This window comes from Microcaecilia unicolor, chromosome 2 (genome assembly GCF_901765095.1).
Source record: "Microcaecilia unicolor chromosome 2, aMicUni1.1, whole genome shotgun sequence".
Classification (NCBI taxonomy): domain Eukaryota; kingdom Metazoa; phylum Chordata; class Amphibia; order Gymnophiona; family Siphonopidae; genus Microcaecilia; species Microcaecilia unicolor.
Window position 1 is genome coordinate 524,270,616 of NC_044032.1, and position 20,774 is coordinate 524,291,389.

Genomic DNA, 20,774 nt, shown 5'->3' on the forward strand with positions numbered 1-20,774 from the left:
ATTATCTCCTATGAAAACTTCAAAAGAAATAAATTTTCCACTTTTGTTTATTTTTTTGCTCTTGTATTCCATTTTCTTTTACAGAACTCTTTGAAAGTGAACATATACATATTGGGAAAAAAGGTAAGAAATAGATATCTCTCAACACTCACACTCTCTCTCGCCTGACAATTTCTATGTTTGTTTATTGGGGTTGGATATGTCACCTTTCATGGGATGCCGATAAAAGAAGTTTACATAAAACAAAGAAGGAAAGGAGCACCAATTAATTGATAGGAAAGAGGAACGCCAGTAGAAAGGGATGATAGCGAGCAGGGGCGTAGCCAGACTCGGCGGGATTGGGGGCCAGAGCCCGAGGTGGAGGGGCACTGTTTAGCTGCCGACCCCCCCCCTTGCCACTTTGGACCGCAACCACAACCCCCTGCCCCCCGCGCCGCCGCTGCTGCATCAGGTACCTTGTTTGCTGGCAGGGGTCCCCAATCCCTGCCAGCCGAAGTGTCTTCTTCAGCGCCGGTCGACTCTGGCACCTTCGTTGTGGGATCATATGTTTCTAACGCCTTACGTCCTGCACCGTGCATGTAGCCCCGTGCAGGACGTAAGGCGTCAGAAACAGATGATCCCACAACGAAGGCGCCGGAGTCGACCGGCGCTGAAGAAAACTCGTTGGCTGGCTGGGTTTGGGGACCCCGACCAGCAAACAAGGTACCTGATGCGACGGCGGGGCGGGGGGGTCAAACGTAGAGGGGGCCAGGGTGTAATCTGTGGGGGCCCATGCCCCCATGGCCCCACGTAGCTATGCCCCTGATAGCGAGAGAAAAGGACCATGGCAGTCAGGAAGAGAAGCAGTAGCAAGATAAGAGAGAGGTCAGGCACACAATCGTACACTACTAGGCATCCACAGGTCCATGTGTTCTTTCAAAAGCCTGCATGAAAAGAGAGGTTTTCAAATCAGATATGAAATTTTTGTTAAATGCCTAATTCAAAAAGCTCAAGGAACAAACTAAAGTATATAAACATTGCATAGTGACAGAGGGTTTATATATACTGGATGGATGTAAAAATTAATAACATGAGTACTAAAATAGCACTTTTTACATTTTTTTGTTCAAACGTTTTTATTAGACATTTCAAATAACAAACATCTCATATGAAAAATCATATGGCAAATCAACAACATAAATGAGAGAGAAACCCCCCAAAAAGAGAACAAGTAAACCAATCCCTTCCCCAAACCCCCACTCTTTACAACCCTCCTCCCCCCTACCCCAATAACAGCAGGTAGGGGTATAGAGTTGGAGGGCCTGGACTCTCTTGACCCTCTGGACACTTCTTACATTTTTAATGCACGTGCTAAAATGCAGAATTCATAGTGCCCATGCACTCCAACATGTTTGTAGAGGACAATAATCAGTGAGACCGCCAGTACTTAAACATAGGGAAAGGGAATTGGATTTGATGTACTGCCTTTCTGTGGTTACTAGTGCTTTTTTTGTAGAAAAAAAGGTGCCGGTACTCATGGGCAGGGTCACCACATATGACTCCACCCCTATTATAGCCACACCAACATTAGACACACCCCTTATACCAGCCATGGCGCATATAAACAGACATCATTGAAAATATTATACTAGTATAGGAGAAAAAAATAACGTGATTTTTTTTCATTATAAATAATTTCTGTAAGCTGTTACAGCTCCAGAATACCCAGTGCAAAATAAGACAGCAGATGTAAATTCTCAAATTGGACATATTCCAAACACTAAAATGAAAATAAAATGATTTTTTCTACCTTTGTTGTCTGATGACTTTGTTTTTCTATCCATATTGGTCCTAGTCTCTGATTCTGCTGCTCTATCTGTTCTCTTAACTCCGTTTCCAGGGCTTCCTTTCCATATATTTCTTTACTTTCCTCCTTTCTTCTTCATTTCTTGCCCTACATCCATAAGTAAAAGCTGGGTCCTCCTCCGTGGAATTGACTGGAGAAGGTATAACGTGGATCCAGCTTTTGCCTATTTTCTCCATCCATGTGCAGTTTTTCTCCTTTCTTCCCTTTCCCTCATCCCCATCCACGTGCATCTTCTTCTTTTTTCTTTCCTCCCCTCCATCCATGTCTAGCACTTCTCCTCTCTCCTCTCCTCCATCCATGTTCAGCATTTCTCCTCTCTTCCCTCCCCTGTATCTATATAAAGCAATAATTCTCTCTCCCCTTTCCTCCATCCAAGTCCAGCATTTCTCCTCCTCGCCAACTCCTCAATCCATCCGTGTCCAGCGATTCTCCTCTCTCCCCTGCCTCCACTCCATGTCCAGTGATTCTCCTTTCTCCCTTGCCCTCCCCTCCCATCCATGTCCAGAAATTCTCCTCTATCTCCTGCTCTCCTCTCCATCCATTTCCAGCATTTCTCCTCTCTCCCCTGCCCTTCCCGCCATCCATGTCCAGCATGTATCCTCTCTCCCCTGCCCTCCCCTCCTATGTCCAGTGATTCTTTTCTATCCCCTATCCTCCCCTTCCATCCATGTCCAGTGATTCTCCTCTCCCCCCTTCCCTCCCCTCTCATCCATGTCCAACGATTCTCCTCTCTCCCCTGCCCTTCCCTTCCATCCTTATCCAGCGAATCTCTCTTCGCTGACCTCCCCTCCCATCCATGTCCAGTATGTCTCCTCTCTCCCCTGCCCTCCCCTCTCATCCATGTACAGCGATTCTCCTCTCTTCCCTGCCCTGCCCTCCCCTCTCATCCATGTCCAGCGATTCTCCTCTCTCCCCTGCCCTCCCCTCCATGTCCAGTGATTCTCCTCTCTCCCCTGTCCTCCCCTCCCATCCATGTCCATCGATTCTCCTCTCTCCCTTGCCCTCCCCTCCCATCCATGTCCAGCGATTCGTTCAAACCCCAGCCCCCTGCCCTCCTTCAGCTCCCCGACTTTCCTTGAAATCTTTAATTTACCTGAAGTTGCGGCAAACCGGCAGTAAAAACAGCTGGCAGGCAGGCTTGGCTCCTCGTCGCTTCCCTTCCCTCTCAGCGCGTCCCGCCCTCACAGAAAGGAAATTACATCAGAGGAAGGTGGGACGCGCTGAGAGGGAAGGGAAGCGACGAGGAGGCAAGCCTGCCTGCCTTACAGCTGTATATACTGCCGGTTCGCCGCGACTTTGGGTAAATTAAAGGTTTCAAGGAAAGTCGGGGAACTGAGGGAGGGCGGGGGTAGCACAGGTGCACGGACGGAAGGGAGCAGGCGGGCAGATGAGCTGGACCTCTCAAAAAAGGTGCCAGTACGCTGTACCGGCACATATCAGAACAAAAAAAAGCACTGGTGGTTACAATCAAAGTGGTTTGTACCTGGAGCAATAGAGGCAAATATTTGGATATCTTAAGTGTATTTCCCTCTGGGCCTTCCTATTAAGTTATGATAGCTATTTATGTAGCCCTAGTTAAATGAAAAATAAGCAGATAGTGGGTATATAGTTCTGTGTTCTGCTTATATTTTAGCCCAACCCCTGGAATGCTTCTGATCCCTTCCTGTTTTATCCAGATATCATTTGGTCAGACATCAAGATGTCCAGCGAAAAGCTATATATATTGGCTGCCACTGGCCCCAAGTTTAAAAAACAAATTATGCAGTTAGCTCTGAGTGTCAACCAAGGATGGGTGTTAACCTGTAGTTAAATGTGGTTGTTACAATATTAACTCCTATGAGGACTGAAAACTGAAGGCACCACAGCCCAGAGTGTCTGTTACAATGCTGCTCACAAGCGCTTTACGTGTATATCAGATGTGTTGTGTTTTAAAGAGTATTATTGCATCACAACATTCACTATATTTCACTTATCACAATTTTGAAAAACATTATTGTGAAGACAATGTTTTTTTAAGCCTGCAAGATGTATTGGATACTTTTCTGCACTGATTATGTTCTGAAGTGTGTTTCTCCTATTTGGCCAGCATGTGGTGTTTCTTTGCTGTAAAGTTGTTACAGAGATCTGAGTGTTTTTTCTTTAGTTTGACACAAACAGGAAGCAAGAAGCAGTATACTTTTGAAATCTTGTTGACTGGTCTCTGATGGCCTGAAGTTTGAAATTACCCAGCAGTTGTTGCTGGCTGTTGCTTCAGTTTCATCCTGGGAGAAAGAGAGAGAGAGCTCTTTGCTGAAGCCCTGTAAAAAACAGTTATATTTGATAACTGGTGAACATCTATATATGTCTTGATCTCCCCAGGTACTTTCTAGGAAGTATGCAAATGTTTATTTAGTTTTCTAATTGATCCATTTTTCAGTTACTTGTTACTGTTTGTTTATTTATTATTTATTTATTTGCATTTGTATCCCACATTTTCCCACCTATTTGCGGGCTCAGTGTGGCTTACAATACATTATGAGTGATGGAAATACAATTTGTTACAGTACGCTTATGGGTTACATTGTGAAGAGTTGTGGGAAGACAGAGTAAAGTCAGGATATGATTTGGGAATAGAACAATGGAATAAAGCAATGGGGAGTTGAGGGGCGATAAAACAGTATTAAGGGAACATAAAGGTCTAACAATTTTATCTGTGGGTAGAGTTTTTAGAGAGTTGAGGATACGGGGGAAGAGAATTCAGAAGAGAGTGTGTTGATGCATATCTATTAGTGTGTATGGACTTCATGTGTTTTGATCCTTGCTGTAGATTTTCTCAAAGAGATACGTCTTCAGTAGTTTGCGGAAGTCGGTTAGTTCGTAGATCGTTTTCAGGTTGCGTGGTAGTGTTTGCTAAATGCACATTTTTAAAGTTCTGAGAATAAACACATTTGTTTGTTCGTTCTGCTTGTCTGGACTGATAAAGAATCCTGGTGGTTTGTGTGTTGGGACTGTGAGTGCTTTCTGGGAACTGTGGGACCACTGGGAGTGTGGCTCCAGTAACCTAGAAATCACTGGGGATAATTGGAGAGCAGGAGACTTGCCAAGAGGCGGTTGTGATCCAGTTGGTGGGAGGAGGGTGCTAGTATAGAGCACAAGCGGCAGGTGCAGGCGGACCTGAACTGTTCTGGGGGTAGACCCTCTAAGTGGCCATGGGGTAACCCCAGGTGGGTTGGTAGGCATTCTGTGACAACTATAAAGTGGGCATATGCCATGATTAAAATGTGAGAGATGGCTGTTTGTGACCCTGCATATAAAACTGTGTTAATGATCCAGCAATGTTTAACAAACAAAATATATTTGTCCACAGATTTATACAGAAGTATTTTCAAAATACACAAAGGAATTTAAGGAGCAATTCTATAAACTGCATTATGCATGTAAATTTTTAGACTAATAGCACTTATGAACGTATACATATACATACCCACATAAGTGCTAACAGGGCGCCTAAGAGCTATTCTGAAGATATCTACTTCACTTACATAACACATATTTGCAAGAGGTTGTACACGACGTAGAGCACGGGCAGGATATAAGCAGGGCTCTCATGCACATAACTTAAAGCAGAGGTTCCCAACACGTGGTACGCATACCTCAAAGGGTATGCGAGATATTAATAGGGTCTACTTGGCACCAGGTGCCTAACTGATGCCTTCCCTTCCTGTCACCAATTGCTTAACTGCCTGGCCACTGCTTTACCATATCTGCAGTGGCAACATGAAATAAGAACTGCATCTGTGGCAGCTGTATAATGAGGCCAACTGAGGCGGAGGCTTCAGGTGGCACTTTAGAGAGAGTGGCACTTTAAAGAGCGAAGTATCACAAGGCCCACCTGTCAGGCGGTCTGACATCTTTTCCCCCTCTCAAACCTCACCCCCCCCCCCCCCCCCCCCGGTTTAATTTTGTATGTTTCCTGGTGCCAGCCTCCTCTTTACCGCGTTCTGCCCTGTCTCTCTCAAACCCCTCTCTCCCCCCCCCCCTACACTGATTTACCTCCACTTGCTTGGCAGAGTAACCAGGCTGCAGCAGCAATTCACATTAGCTGTCTGCTTCCAGCCTCGTTCGTGCTTAAAAACCAAAAAGATAGAAGCACCAATGGTAACCCACTGTGACCAATTTGGTCATTGCTTTGAGGACTTGAGATGCATTTTTCTGGACATGTTGGAGCGGTCACAGAGATGGGGAGATTACAAGTGGCTGTTGAGACAATTGGAGCAAAAATGGATATATTTCTTTAATACAGTGGAACCCGGTGGATTAAATGTCTGGGTGGAATGGTCCGCCTTCTTTTGAAAGCGGGGGTTTATTGATGACATTGCGTTGCTGTTTAATGGTGATTGGCTATTTTCAACCAATGTGTCGCATCCGTCGCTCCCTCCGGTTGCTCCTCCGCGGGAAGCAGGAGCCGGCGTCTGCCACGGCGAAGGCCGGCTTTCTTGAGGCCGCGGCGGGGAGCCGGGGCTCGCCGCGGTGATGGCCACCCAGTCCGGGGCCGGCGATCGCGGCTGCCGGACTCTCGATCGCCGGCTATGGGGTCTGTGCTTGCGCCAGTGGGGGAAATGGCGCCGAGGCACGATGGCCGGCGTCTCCTTCACTCTCGGGCGCGGGAACCCGAAGCTCCGCCTCAGAGGAGTTAGATTGGGAGGCCAGTGCTGTAGTCCCGCCTGGGAGGTCGGACAGAGCCAATCAGAAGGGTTCTGTCGATAACCAGGTTCTGATTGGCCGGCTATGTTTACAGGGGCTGGGCGGTTGAATGCTGACAGTATTTAAGGAGCGGGCCTGAGATAGGACATTGCTTCAGGTTCTGTTTCCCGAGGCCAGTCTCCGTTTGTTCTTGTTCTCAGTTGGTTTCCTTGCTCTACTGGTTTTGACTTTTGGACTGTTCCTGGTTTACTCTGCTAGCCGCCTGCCTTGACCTTTTGCCTGATTCTGACTACGCTGTGAGCTGCCTGTCCTGACCTGTTGCCTGTTTTTGGACTTCTCCATTTTCCATCTGCCCTCTTCGCTCCTGGTTCCAGCCTGGGTCAGTTCGTCAACCCCGCGGTTCCAGAAGTCCCGTTGACCGCCTGCACCTGGGGGCTCAACCCTTGGTGAACGGCGGTCGCTGCGGGTGAAGACTTGGGGTTGCACGGCTGTCCTTTGAGGTCCTTCGGGGCCTTGCGGGACCTAAGGGCTCACCTTCCTTGCAGACAAGACACAATGTTTGCAGTTACTCAGTTATAAGGTTGGATCTTTGGCATTCGGTTACCCACTGGTGGTTGTTAGTGGCCATGACACAGGATTGGGATTGAGATTCGTAGCGAAACGGGCTCCCTGTTGGGCATCTGGGAGTGTTATAGTTGGCGGAGGGCCGGATCGGAAGGTTGAGAAGAAGGTTTGGAGCATTACCATGGAGTGTTCGATTGTACTGCTCTGCCCGTACCACCTTCGGAGTTCCCTGTGAACGTTAGTGGGCTTCATTGACATTGGGACCAAGAGTGATAACGTTCCTACACTGCAGTAAGTGGAGTTTTTTTCCTATGATGGTGAGCTGTGCCCACACCTTAGAAGCTGTTAGTCTGGCTGTGAGCCCTTGGGCCCCAGCCCGAGGCCTAGTATAGGGGTTAGGCCAAGGCCGAGGGTGGGCTGAGTAGGCACTACACACTACCCCAGCTACCAAGCCCTGTACAAACACGCAGCAACCAACTTTCACCTCCAGAAAAGGGAAGATAGGGCAATCAGGCGGGCCTCACGGCCTATCGGGAACCGATTCACTCAGAATTCAAGCATGCAGGCCTCACGGCCTAACTGGAACTGACTCATACTTAGGGAGGGGAGAAAGAGACTAAACGAGGGGTCCCCAACGGGGACGGGAGCACCAGCAACACCTTCAATGCTGGTAATCAAGGAGAAAGGGATACATACACAGAAACACGTCAAGCCGTAGCCCACCACACACAAAGAAGGTGAGGGACTGTAATATAATTTACTGTAGGCAGAAACCCTCAGTAGACAGGGAAGGGAAAAGTCCGCAAAACGGAGTGCAGAGCCTAACACACACACCCAGCACAGAAAGGGACAGTGCTCTTTAATACAGGAGGTAGTACAGCGAAGAAAGGACTGAAACAGTCACAAAGGGAAGACTGCAGTAAAAGACAACTGCCAGAAGCATAGAAGCTCTGCAGACAAAGGGTTAAACCAAGCTCAGCACACACACGGCAACCAGAGGCAGGGAACACTGCAGACAACGGGTAAATCGGGAGTACAATGAAAGATCAAACAAGCAACCCCCCCACAGAGAGAAACAAAAGGGTCCCGAGTCTGCTACAAGGGCCGGACCTGCCAAGCAGCAAACAAACAGGGCACAAAGGGAACTCCGAAGGAAGGGGAAGCAAAACAAACAAACTGGAACAGAACGAGGTAGGAACTCACCAAACAGCACCACAGCCAAACAGAGAAACCCAGGTGTAGTGAGAGAGGTAATTAGACACACACTGGCAGCAGCCGGCAGACAGAGACAGAGCAACAGAAACTGCAAGCAAGGAAAGGAGTAATAACTCCACACAAGCACAGAACTAATAGCTCAGACAGAGCAAAGGTAAGGCTTCAGCAGAATTGAAGTAATACCAAAGCAGGGGTTGTAGGGACTGGTGGCTTAAGTAGATCAGACTGACATCAGCTCAGCCCCTGATGGACCAATCAGGAGCGGTTCCAAGCATTCCCCTGTCTGACTAGCAGAATTCTAACAGAATCATAACAGAAGCATTGTATATGGGGTCACTTTACTGAGGTTTTTTTCTCCATGGATAGGCGTATAGTGAACTGCTGTGGTGTCCCGGTGCCTTGAAACCAAACAATATAATTTTGTGAATTTTTGAACTTTTCTTGTATTTAAATTTTTGAGCTTGAGTATTATTTTTGACAGTATAAGTCATCACAGGGACAAAATATAAGAAAACCAATGGACTACATTAGGGGCTTATAGCCCATTTAGTTATGTTTAACCACATGAGAGATCTGCATGAAAGAAAATATTTATTTTTATTATTATTATTTGAAACCACTTGTCCCTGAAACATGTTCGAAACAGAATAAGCCATTTGTACAAAAGACATGAGTTGAAGATGTGATTCCATGTGCCCCAATGAAAGAGTTTAATTTTACTTCCAATCTTTATAACACCAGGCTTCCCAAGGCAGATTACAACGACAGTTAAGATGAACCCATCGGTAAACTATCCTGACTGAAATTTGGCCATGTATTACTGTATTGTATAGAGCAGTGTAGAAAAATGAGCACAAAATACAGCTTTTATTAGTGCTGTTTACACCATTTGCAATAATTTTTGAAGCTGTTGTAGTAATATTTGGTTTTTATATCATGATATTTATGTCTACGTATTTGACAGCTTTTTAATTTATTTGAAAGGTTCCCATAAGTAAAATAAAATAAATCTTTTGTGCTCCACCTTTTAAAGCACTGCCTATCCAACTGGAGCATCTTTTGACTTTTTACAGATGGACCATGCATAGGCAGTCCCTTATTTCCAATAATCTTTTTGCTATTGTTTTCAATAGCGTTTGCTATTGTTTTGTGTGAATCACTGTGGCAGTAATCTTTGTCTATTGCCAGCAAGTTCTGCCTACTGGCTTCAGCCCTAATAATGGGCTAGATAGGCTCACCCCGCCTCCTGCTTTGTCTAACCTCCTTGGGGGAAACTATGTCGGACCACCTGCAGGGGGGATATATAGAATGATGCATGCTGGACTGATTGCAGGGGGAGGAGGAAGACAAAGATATCGAACCACGGTGGAAGGGAAGCAAAAGGAAATATGCTGTATCTCAGATGCAGGGGGAGGATTAGAAGGTGAGAAGCTAGAATGAAAAAGGTGTAGAGAGAGAGAGCGAGAAAGGGCGACATTGGCCATAGGAGCAGAGGAGAAGGAGGAAGAGATGGTGGACAGCAAGAGACAGAAAAGGAGAGAAGGAGAGATGTTTGAATGGGAGTGAGGTTGGGAAGGAGGGAGAAATGCTGGACAGCAGGAGGTAAGAAGGGAAACCAGGGGGAGATATGCTTGGGGGTGGGGGTTGGAGGAGAAGGAGGGAGAAAGGAAAGTGAGAAAGAAGGACTTTGAATGGGGGGAGGAAGGAGGTAGAGGAGCTGGACAACAAGAAGCAGGAAGGGAAGAAAGAAGGAGGGATATATGAAGGGGGATGGGGGAGGGAGACATACTGGGCAAGAAGAGGCATGAAGGGAAGCCAGAGATAGGGATAGGGATGTTTGGAGGGTTGGGAGGGAGAGATGCTGATAACAGGGAAGCAAGAGGGCGAAATGTTTGAATCAAGGGTGGGAGGGTGCATGGGGGAAGGGGAAGAGATGCTGTTTAACTGAAGAGAGGGATGTTGGGCATCCACTCTCTTTCCATTCCGCCTGTCTGGGAGGCAGAAAGGGAAGAAAGAGATACCTTGGAATTAGGGGGTGGTGGAAAGGGAATAATAGATACTTGACAATGGGAGGGAGGAAAGAAAGAAAGAGGGAGACATACTGGACTCAAGGGAGGGAAGAGAGAGGGAGAGAGATGCTGGACTATGGGGAGGATGACAGAGAAGAAAGAGAGTTGCAGGACCATGAGAGAGGGCAGGAGGGAAGAGAGATGAGACAGGGACGTATCAGGCTTCAAAGGTGTTGGGGGGAAGGAGAGAAGAGAGAGAGGGAGGAGATGCTGGGCTATAAGGGTGGAGCAAATGATAGGGAAGGGAGATACCAGAAATGATGTAAAACATGTGATAAAGACCAAGAGGGTTGTCGAGGAGATGCGTAAGAAGAGAATAGTGAGTATAGAGGGTAGAAATGTGGTAATGGAGAATAAGTGTAGGATAAATGGAAATGGGGAAGGGGTGAGAGAATGAGATGAAAATTGATAGGGAGTTGAAAAATAGAAGTAGGGTGAAATTTGAGTGGATAGAGGCAGGGAAAAAATAGAAGAGCTAAAAAGGAAACATAAATATGCCAGAGACAGATGTACTGAGGGAACGAAGCAGGAGGAGAGAGGAGAAATGAAAAATACACCGCAGCCACTGGAAACAGAAGATAAAAATACAGGAAAGCAGACAAGAAAAACTGGGACCAATGTAATGGAATATGAAACCATCCAGAAAACAAAGCTAGAAAAAAGTGTTTTATTTTGTATGTATTAATTGGAATATGTTAGCTTTGGGAAATGTTTATTGAAGATGTCTTGGTATTGTATTTAGTACAAAATATAATGATTTATGTTTTTATTTCTCCAGTGTTGCAGTACATATTGAGTTTGACTTCTTGGAGGTTGCAGTTCAATTTTTGTCTTCATATTTCTGTTTATAATTGGTGATAAACTTGTTCTGTATTTTGTGAGAGTCTGTGTTTTCCATGTGACTGAAATGTAGTATTCTGTTTTGTTAAAATCTGTAGCATTCTGTTGTGTTAAGATCTGTAGCATTCCCACTTGTTCTGTTTTACATGTAGTAGGTGTATTGGTGTTATAAGGCCCACAGTAATATTTGTAGTGCTGCCTGTTTATAGGTAGAGTTCTAGCTGTTTCAATCATAGGATTAGTGCTACTGTTGAATGACATGTTTGCTACTTGTATATTGGATTAGGATTTTTTTTTTCAGGTTTTTCACATTGTGCCTAATAGTGGTGAGATTTGTGTTGCTATTGCTCAGATGACATGAAAATCGGAATTTGTTTTTCTTGGGGGGGGAAGGGGGAGGTATGGTATGATGACTTCCATAGAGAAATGTTCTAGTTTTGATATGTGCTTGTTTTGGGGAAGTTGAATTTTTGTGGATGCAGAGCATGTTTATATTTAACACATTTGAACTGCTATACTGTGTCTCACCAAAGGTCTGTGAGGGTCATTAATGCAGTGTGTCACTCATGCAAGCATTGTCCATCAGGTGTGTCTCAACTGAAAAAAAGATGCCCTCTGCAGCATTTAGAATTTCAAAGTTATACCCCAAATGCATTGCTGTAAAAACCTCACTCATTGGCCTTCAATCTCAGTCCGTTGTGATGGTGAATCTCACTCTTTGGGATGGGCCACCTTTGGTGTGTCTGATTTGGGAGGGAGGAGGGGCACACGGGTACTATCCCTGGCCTGCTGGCTCCTGCCTACCAAAATTTGTGCCATCTGATCCTTTCTACTACCTGCCTGTCCTGGTGCCATTAAATCCACTGCAGAATGAGGAGCTCCTTTTTGTTTTTGCTCCTGCCACTGTGGCTGCTGGCACTGCATAGCTGCCAAAATCAGTGAATCTACTTCCTGTTTTGTGTGTAATACTGTAAGTACTTGTTCTCTGCTTTTAACTCCCACATGGTTCTATCAGCCAGAGTGACTAGAGTGAAGAAAGGAGCTCCTTACTCTATAGCAGATAGGGTGGTACTGGGCAGTTAGGAGAAGGGGGGTGATGAGACCAGTCTGATGCTGGGGATGGGAAAAGGGAACTGGGGGCTGACAAGGGAGCAGGTGGGAGATAGGAGCTGGGGCTTGGAGATGGGTCTGATACTGGGATGAGAGGAGGGCTTTGGTGGTGGGAGAAGGACGGATATTGGGGGAAGGGAAGAGAAACATGGCCATATGCACGGGAAGGTGAAAATAGAGGAGCACAGAGATGGATGCTGGGGATAAGGTGGAGGATAGATAGGGTAAATAATTATTGGGGAAGGACATAAGTGAGTGCTGGGGAAGGAGAGAAGGAAGTGTGGGAGAAGAGGCAAGGACAATAGCTGCTGGGGGAAAGGGGAAAAAGAGACAAAGGGCTATGAAGAGTGTGAGGGATAAAAGCAATACAGGTGAGAGGAAATGTGAGCCTAAATAAGGGAGTAAGACATTAGAAGGAGAAGGGATAAATAACAGGGAAGGAGCTGTGGTGGGTAAGAAACAGAGTCGGGACTCTCTCGGAGGATGTGGATGGCATGAAGAAGGATCTAGTGAAACTTGAGGAGTGGTCTGATAATTGACAACTAAGATTTAATGCTAAGTAATGCAGGGTCATGCACTTGGGTTACAAGAATTCAAGGGCACGGTACAATATAGGGGGTGAAATACTTCTGTGTATGAATGAAGAGTGGGACTTGGGGGTGATTGTGTCTGATGACCTTAAGGTGGCCAAACAGGCAGAAAAGGCGACAGTCAAATCCAGAAGGATGCTTGGGTGCATAAAGTACTGTGTGCAGGTCTGGAGACCGCATCTACAGAAGGATGTAAACAGCATGGAGTTGGTCCAGAGGGCGGCTATTAAATTTGTAAAGAGTCTCTGTCATAAAACATATTGGGACAGGCTTATGCACTTCGACATGTATGCGTTAGAAGAGAGGGGCTATGATAGAGATGTTTAAATACCTCAGTGGCGTTAATGTATAGGAAGTGAGTCTTCTTCAAATGAAGGAAAACTGTGGAATGAGAGGGCATAAGATGAAGTTAAGAGGAAATAAGCTTAGGAGGAATCTAAGAAAATACTCTTTCACAGAAAGGGTGGTGAATGCATGGAATGGCCTCCCAGTGGAGGTCGTGGAGATGAATACTGTGTCAGAAATTAAGAAAGCATGGGCCAGGCACCTGGGATCCCTTAGGAAAAGGTGTTAGTGGTTACTGAGGAGGGACAGACTGAATGGGCCATTTGGCCCTTATCTGCTGTCATGTTTCTATGTTTCTAGCACCACTGCGGATACAGGAGGGCAGTGGCCCAGCAGGTAAGCAAGTGATGTCAGCAAGGGGAAGGCAGTGGTGAGTGGGTGAGTGAACGGGTGGGTGGAGGTGTCACTGAAGAAGTACGTGAACAGGTGGGTGGAGGTGTCACTGAAGAAGTAAGTGAGCAGGTGGGTGGAGGTGTCGGTGAAAGAATGAGTGAACGGGTGTGAGTTGGGGTAGATAAGAGAGAGAGAGATGGGGCAATACTGGATAGTGAGGGATTGGAAGAAAGAGGGGTAATGCTAGATGTTGGGGAGGAGAGGGAAATGGGGCAATGCTGGCATGAGAGAGAGAGATGGGGCAATCCTAGATGTTGGGGGAAGAGATAGAGCATTGCAGAATAGTGGGTGCAAAAAGAGAGAGAGAGATGGTGATGAGATCCTGGTGACCAGAGCAGGGAGGAGAGAGAGAGGGGACTGATGTTGCATTACAAGATTGGGGTGGGGAAAGATAGAGGGCTGACATTGGATGGCAGGGGGGAGGGTGAGAAAGAGACAGGACATCCTTGATGGCTTTGGGGGGAGAGAGATACACATAGGAGATGCTGCATGTCTTGGGTGTGCGTGTGAGAGAGAGAGGGAGGAGATACTGTGTGGCTAAGGGAGGGGAGGGACAGAGGCGAAGCTGCATAGCTGGGGAGAGAGAGACAAGAAATGCAGCATAGCTGGGGGAGAGACATGAGATACAGCATGATTGGGGGAGAAAGAGACACGTGCAAAGGGACAATGCTGCATGGCTAGGGAGAGAGAGAAACGCACAAAGAAGATGCTACACGACTAGGGGGAGAGAGACACACAGAGAAGTGATGCTGCATGGTTGGAGAGGGAGAGAGAGAAGCACAGGTGATGGCTCATGGTGGGGGGGTGTAGAGAGAGATGCACAGAGAGGTGATGCTACATGGCTGGGGAGAGAAAGATATTACACGGAGATGATGCTACATGGATGAAGGGAGAGAGACACACACAGAGGAGATGCTTCATGGTTCTGAAAAGAGACACATACATAGAGGAGTTGCTGCATGGCTTGGGGCAGAGACACATACACAGAGGAGATGCAGCATGATGGGGGAGAGAGACGCACACACACAGAGGAGATGCAGCATGACAGGAGAGACACACAGAGAGAGGAGATGCAGCATGACAGGAGAGAGACACACAGAGAGAGGAGATGCAGCATGACAGGAGAGGCACACACACAGGAGATTCAGCATGACTGGGGGAGAGATACACACAGACAGGTGATGCTACATGGCCGGGGGGAGAGAGGGACACACAGGAGATGTAGAATGTCTGGGGGAGAGACACACAGAGGAGATGCTGCATAGCTGGGGAGAGATAGAAACACAAAGAGAGGAGATGCTACATGGCTGGGAGGAGAGAAAGAGAAAGTATGTTGTTGATGGTTGGTGTGAGGGAGAGGTGAGGAGATGCTGCATGTCTCGTGTATATATGAGAGAGAAGCAGGGAGTAGAAGCTGCATGGCTGGGGAGACACATACATTCGAGATGGCAACATTTATGGGGGAGTGCAAGTCGCACACAGGAGATACAGCATGACTGGGGGGGAGAAACACACACACACACACTGAGAAGATGCAGCATGAATGGGAGAGAGAGAGACGCGTACACACATACACACACACTCGCACACAGGAGATGCAGTAGGACAGGTGGAGAGACACGCGCACACACACACATACATAGAGAAGATGCAGCATGACTGGGGGTGAGACAGACACACATACAAGAGATGCAGCACAACTGGGGGGGCAGAGTCACATAAAGGTGATGCATGGGTGGGAGGGAGATACAGACAAGTGATGATGCTGAGCTTGAGGGGGATAAAGACACATGAAGAGGAGATGCTGTGTGGCTGGGTGTAGAGAGAGACACATACATAGAGGAGATGCAGCATGACTGAGGACACACACATACAGGAAATGCTTCATGGCTTGAGGGAGGGAGGGAGAGAGAGAGAGAGAGAGAGAGAAGATGCAGCATGACTGTGGACACACAGACACACAAGAGATGCTGTGTGCATGGCTAGGGGGAGAGAGAGATACAGAGAAAGGTGATGCTGCATGGCTGGGGAGAGAGAGACAAACACAGAGAGGTGATGCTGCATGGCTGGGGGGAAGAGAGATGCACCCCCACACACAGGTAATGTTTCATGACTGGGGGGTGGGAGAGAAAGACACACACATAGGAGATGTTTCATGACTGGAGGCCAAGAGACACACAGAGGGATACTGCTTGGCTGTGAGAGGAGATACAGCATGACTGGGGGAAGAGAGAGACACACACACACAGTGCAATCCGCTTAAGGTCAAGGGTCTGGAACCAAAGAAATACTTGCAGTTAACCGGAGCGTGCACTTAACCGTTGTGACCCAAAGAAGCTTGACATCTGATAAACATATGTACAGTGCTGTTTATTATATGTACAGTATACAGTCTCCATTAACTGACGTTAGGCTTACTTGAAGTAATCAGTCATAGTCCTCTGTACACTATTGTGTCTGTGAGTTCCATAGACTACGTCTGCCAGACGGTAAAAACTGTCATAGCACTGACATCCAGTGGCCTCCAGATAGGCCCGCACGGTGTTGAGACTCTCCAGCGCTCTTGCAAAAGTGACAGGAGGTTGTTGAATTTCGTCAGCATGTGCCTCGCTCATTTAATCATCTGTTTCATCATCAGCCGTTGCCTGCGTGTAGGCGCATATCTGGACATCAGTGCTGTCGTCAGCTGTTTGTAGATCGTAATCAACAGCTACATAGTGATGAAACTCCTCTTCAGTAACACCAGCTGGGATGTCAATGGCCTGTTCATCTGACGCGTAAGCAACAGCTGCATCTGTTTCGTCCCCCTCCACATCCCTAACAAAGCTTGCCCACTTGTAGCAGTTCACAATGGTTGGCTGTGTAATATTATTCTAGGCTTCTTTCTGCATATGTAGGGAATCCAACAGTGATAGATTACGAGCCAGTTCAACAGCACGTTTATCCTTGCCAGTCTGGTTATCCATAACTCTCAGCAGACGACATAGCACAAGAGCCCGATAATATTTTTTGAAATTGGCTATTATGCCCTGATCCATAGGTTGGATCAGAGAGGTAGTGTTTGGTGGCAGGAAGACCACCTTGACGTTAGACAGCATGACATCATCACTGTGTGCAGCACAATTATCACAAAGCAACAAAATCTGACGCTTTTGTTCCCGCATTGTAGCGTCTAACTTCTTTAGCCACTGCTTCCAAATTTCCCCAGTCATCCATGAATTTGCGTTAGCCTCGTATGACACAGGAAGTCGCTTAACATTCTTGAAGCAACGGGGCTGTTTGCTCTCTCCAATGACGAGAGATTCCAACTTCTCACTCCCATCCATATTGCAGCAAAGGAGGATCGTCAGTCGGTCCTTCGACATTTTACTTCCTGTAGTTTCGGCTTGTTTGAATGCAAGTGTTCCATCAGGAATCGCTCGCCAGTAGAGACCGTTTTCGTCAGCATTGACAATGTCATGAGGTGCAAACTCGTTCAAGACGGTAGGAAGAACTGAAACAACCCAATTTTCAGCACCAGAGTCATCAGCGTCTTGTTTTTCACCATGCTGTTTCTTGAATTTTATGTTCCTCTCCTTCCATCTTTCCAACCATCCAACAGTGGCTTTGAATTCAGTTAGTCCAAGACTTTCAGCTAGCTGATTAGCTTTCTCCATAAGCAGTGGACCACTGACAGGAAACTGTCTGCTCCTGACTTGAGGAAACCACCGAAGAAGAGCATCTTCTACCTCCTCAGCTTTTCCCACCCGTTTTGTTTCTGTTGTGGATTTGTATTGTTTTACCAGTCTTCCAGAAGCTGGTTTTTCTGCTTCAAGATACGTGAAATTTGACTGGGATTGACACCATATTCTTTAGCAATAGATTCTTGACTTTGTTTGTTTTCTAATTTTTTAAGAACTTCTTTTCGTTTAGGCAGTGTTAAAGTCTTACAGTTGCGCAATGACAACAACCCTAGTGTACACTCTAACAACATTCTTTCACTTATTCTGCTTAAAGGGGCAGTAAATTTGAAATCTTGTTGGTTGTCACGCGCCAATTGGCTTCCATATTCCGTGTGTGCGCTTATGCGGAGTCCTTCCTGCAGAGGAGCGGTCTTAAACCATGCATATAAGTGAATCTTGCACTTATTAGTGGTGTGCTAAACTGAAGTTTGTCCCCATAGAAATTGAAGGCGCCAAAAACGGGACCGAAGTACAGCATGCAGTTAAACAGAGCATGCGCTTATCCGACGTGCACTTAAATGGAATGCACTGTATGTATACGTATATGTGTGTGTATATATATATATATATATATATATATATATATATATATATATATACACACACACACACACACAGGTGATACTGCCAGGCTGGGAGGAGAGACACACAGAGAGGAGATGCTGCATGGCTGGGGACACACATACACAAGAGATGTTTCATTACTAAGAGGAGAGAGACACGCACAGAGGTGATGCTGTATGGGTAGAGGAGAGGGACATACAGAGAGAGGAGATGCTACATGACTGAGAGGAGAGAGAAAGACAGAGGATGCTGCATGGCTAGGGGAGTGATACAGAAAGAGGAGATGCTACAGTGGGGGAAATAAGTATTTGATCCCTTGCTGATTTTGTAAGTTTGCCCACTGACAAAGACATGAGCAGCCCATAATTGAAGGGTAGGTTATTGGTAACAGTGAGAGATAGCACATCACAAATTAAATCCGGAAAATCACATTGTGGAAAGTATATGAATTTATTTGCATTCTGCAGAGGGAAATAAGTATTTAATCCCTCTGGCAAACAAGACCTAATACTTGGTGGCAAAACCCTTGTTGGCAAGCACAGCGGTCAGACGTCTTCTGTAGTTGATGATGAGGTTTGCACACATGTCAGGAGGAATTTTGGTCCACTCCTCTTTGCAGATCATCTCTAAATCATTAAGAGTTCTGGGCTGTCGCTTGGCAACTCGCAGCTTCAGCTCCCTCCATAAGTTTTCAATGGGATTAAGGTCTGGTGACTGGCTAGGCCACTCCATGACCCTAATGTGCTTCTTCCTGAGCCACTCCTTTGTTGCCTTGGCTGTATGTTTTGGGTCATTGTCGTGCTGGAAGACCCAGCCACGACCCATTTTTAAGGCCCTGGCGGAGGGAAGGAGGTTGTCACTCAAAATTGTACGGTACATGGCCCCATCCATTCTCCCATTGATGCGGTGAAGTAGTCCTGTGCCCTTAGCAGAGAAACACCCCCAAAACATAACATTTCCACCTCCATGCTTGACAGTGGGGACGGTGTTCTTTGGGTCATAGGCAGCATTTCTCTTCCTCCAAACACGGCGAGTTGAGTTCATGCCAAAGAGCTCAATTTTTGTCTCATCTGACCACAGCACCTTCTCCCAATCACTCTCGGCATCATCCAGGTGTTCACTGGCAAACTTCAGACGGGCCGTCACATGTGCCTTCCGGAGCAGGGGGACCTTGCGGGCACTGCAGGATTGCAATCCGTTATGTCGTAATGTGTTACCAATGGTTTTCGTGGTGACAGTGGTCCCAGCTGCCTTGAGATCATTGACAAGTTCCCCCCTTGTAGTTGTAGGCTGATTTCTAACCTTCCTCATGATCAAGGATACCCCACGAGGTGAGATTTTGCGTGGAGCCCCAGATCTTTGTCGATTGACAGTCATTTTGTACTTCTTCCATTTTCTTACTATGGCACCAACAGTTGTCTCCTTCTCGCCCAGCGTCTTACTGATGGTTTTGTAGCCCATTCCAGCCTTGTGCAGGTGTATGATCTTGTCCCTGACATCCTTAGACAGCTCCTTGCTCTTGGCCATTTTGTAGAGGTTAGAGTCTGACTGATTCACTGAGTCTGTGGACAGGTGTCTTTCATACAGGTGACCATTGCCGACAGCTGTCTGTCATGCAGGTAACGAGTTGATTTGGAGCATCTACCTGGTCTGTAGGGGCCAGATCTCTTACTGGTTGGTGGGGGATCAAATACTTATTTCCCTCTGCAGAATGCAAATAAATTCATATACTTTCCACAATGTGATTTTCCGGATTTAATTTGTGATGTGCTATCTCTCACTGTTACCAATAACCTACCCTTCAATTATGGGCTGCTCATGTCTTTGTCAGTGGGCAAACTTACAAAATCAGCAAGGGATCAAATACTTATTTCCCCCACTGTACATGGCTGGCAGAACAGTGAGAGAGAGGGGAGATGTTGAACATGGGGAATGGTAGGGACACAGAAAAGGAATATGGATGATGGAGAGAGAAGAAAGTCAAATGGAATTAAGACAGAGGAAAGCACAAACCAGATTCTGGGACCAACATGATAAGAAAATTAAAATAACCAGTTTTGGAATGTTTGTTTGCCAGAGCTGATTGGAGCTTGGAGGTACTCCTTTGAAATTTGTTTAGCTTAGGGAGTAGAAAAGGTCATGTGATGCTGTGAGTGAGGGAGGACGGCTGTCTGACCTGCTCCGAAGCCTCTGCTGCATTTTGATAGGTTTTTGTGGATTTCTGGTTATATTTTATCATTTGACGCTTATTCTGCGTTGGAGGAGTTCATGGACAAATTTCTGACATGTTTGGGGTGAGCCAAATAATTCATTCTGTGGTGACTGCACGCTGAAGGAGCTTTCCTTGGGCTTGCTCTGTGGGGTGAGCTTATCTTTAAGCTCATAGGGGCCTTTTTACGAAGGCACATAAGGGCCTACATGCGCCAAATCAGCATTACCACCTGGCTACCGCATTCCCTGGGCGCTAATTCTGAAGTTGACATACGCTGAAAACATGCAGTAGAAAATATTTTTTATTTTCTACCTTAGGGTGCTTACCCAGTGGTAAACGGCAGTTGGTACATACTGCATGCTTACTGCCCCGGTAGCACGTGAGACCTTACTGCTAAGTCAGTGGGTGGGGGTAAGGTCTTAGACTGAAAATGGATGCCCACTGGTTTTCATTTTGCTACATGTCCATTTTCTGGACCGTTAAAAAAATTCCTTTTTTTCCAGACGCGGTATTATTAAGGGTCCAGCGCGCACCAAAAACACTTAAGGGATAAACATAAAGGAATCCTGTGCAGAAGGAATGGATCCTCAGAAGCTTAGCCGAGATTGGGAGGCGGGGCTG

At 46.5% G+C, this 20,774-nt stretch overlaps 1 protein-coding gene across 2 annotated transcripts in view; it reads left to right on the forward strand.

Moving 5' to 3' along the window:
• The window catches only part of TBC1D19 (TBC1 domain family member 19), a 321,596-nt gene that overhangs the window by 152,622 nt on the left and 148,200 nt on the right, over positions 1-20,774 (forward strand). For both annotated transcript variants that reach the window (XM_030192613.1, XM_030192614.1), the window contains exon 10: positions 85-123. In XM_030192613.1, the coding sequence (XP_030048473.1) occupies positions 85-123 (39 nt within the window). The remainder of the gene's footprint in view (positions 1-84; positions 124-20,774) is intronic.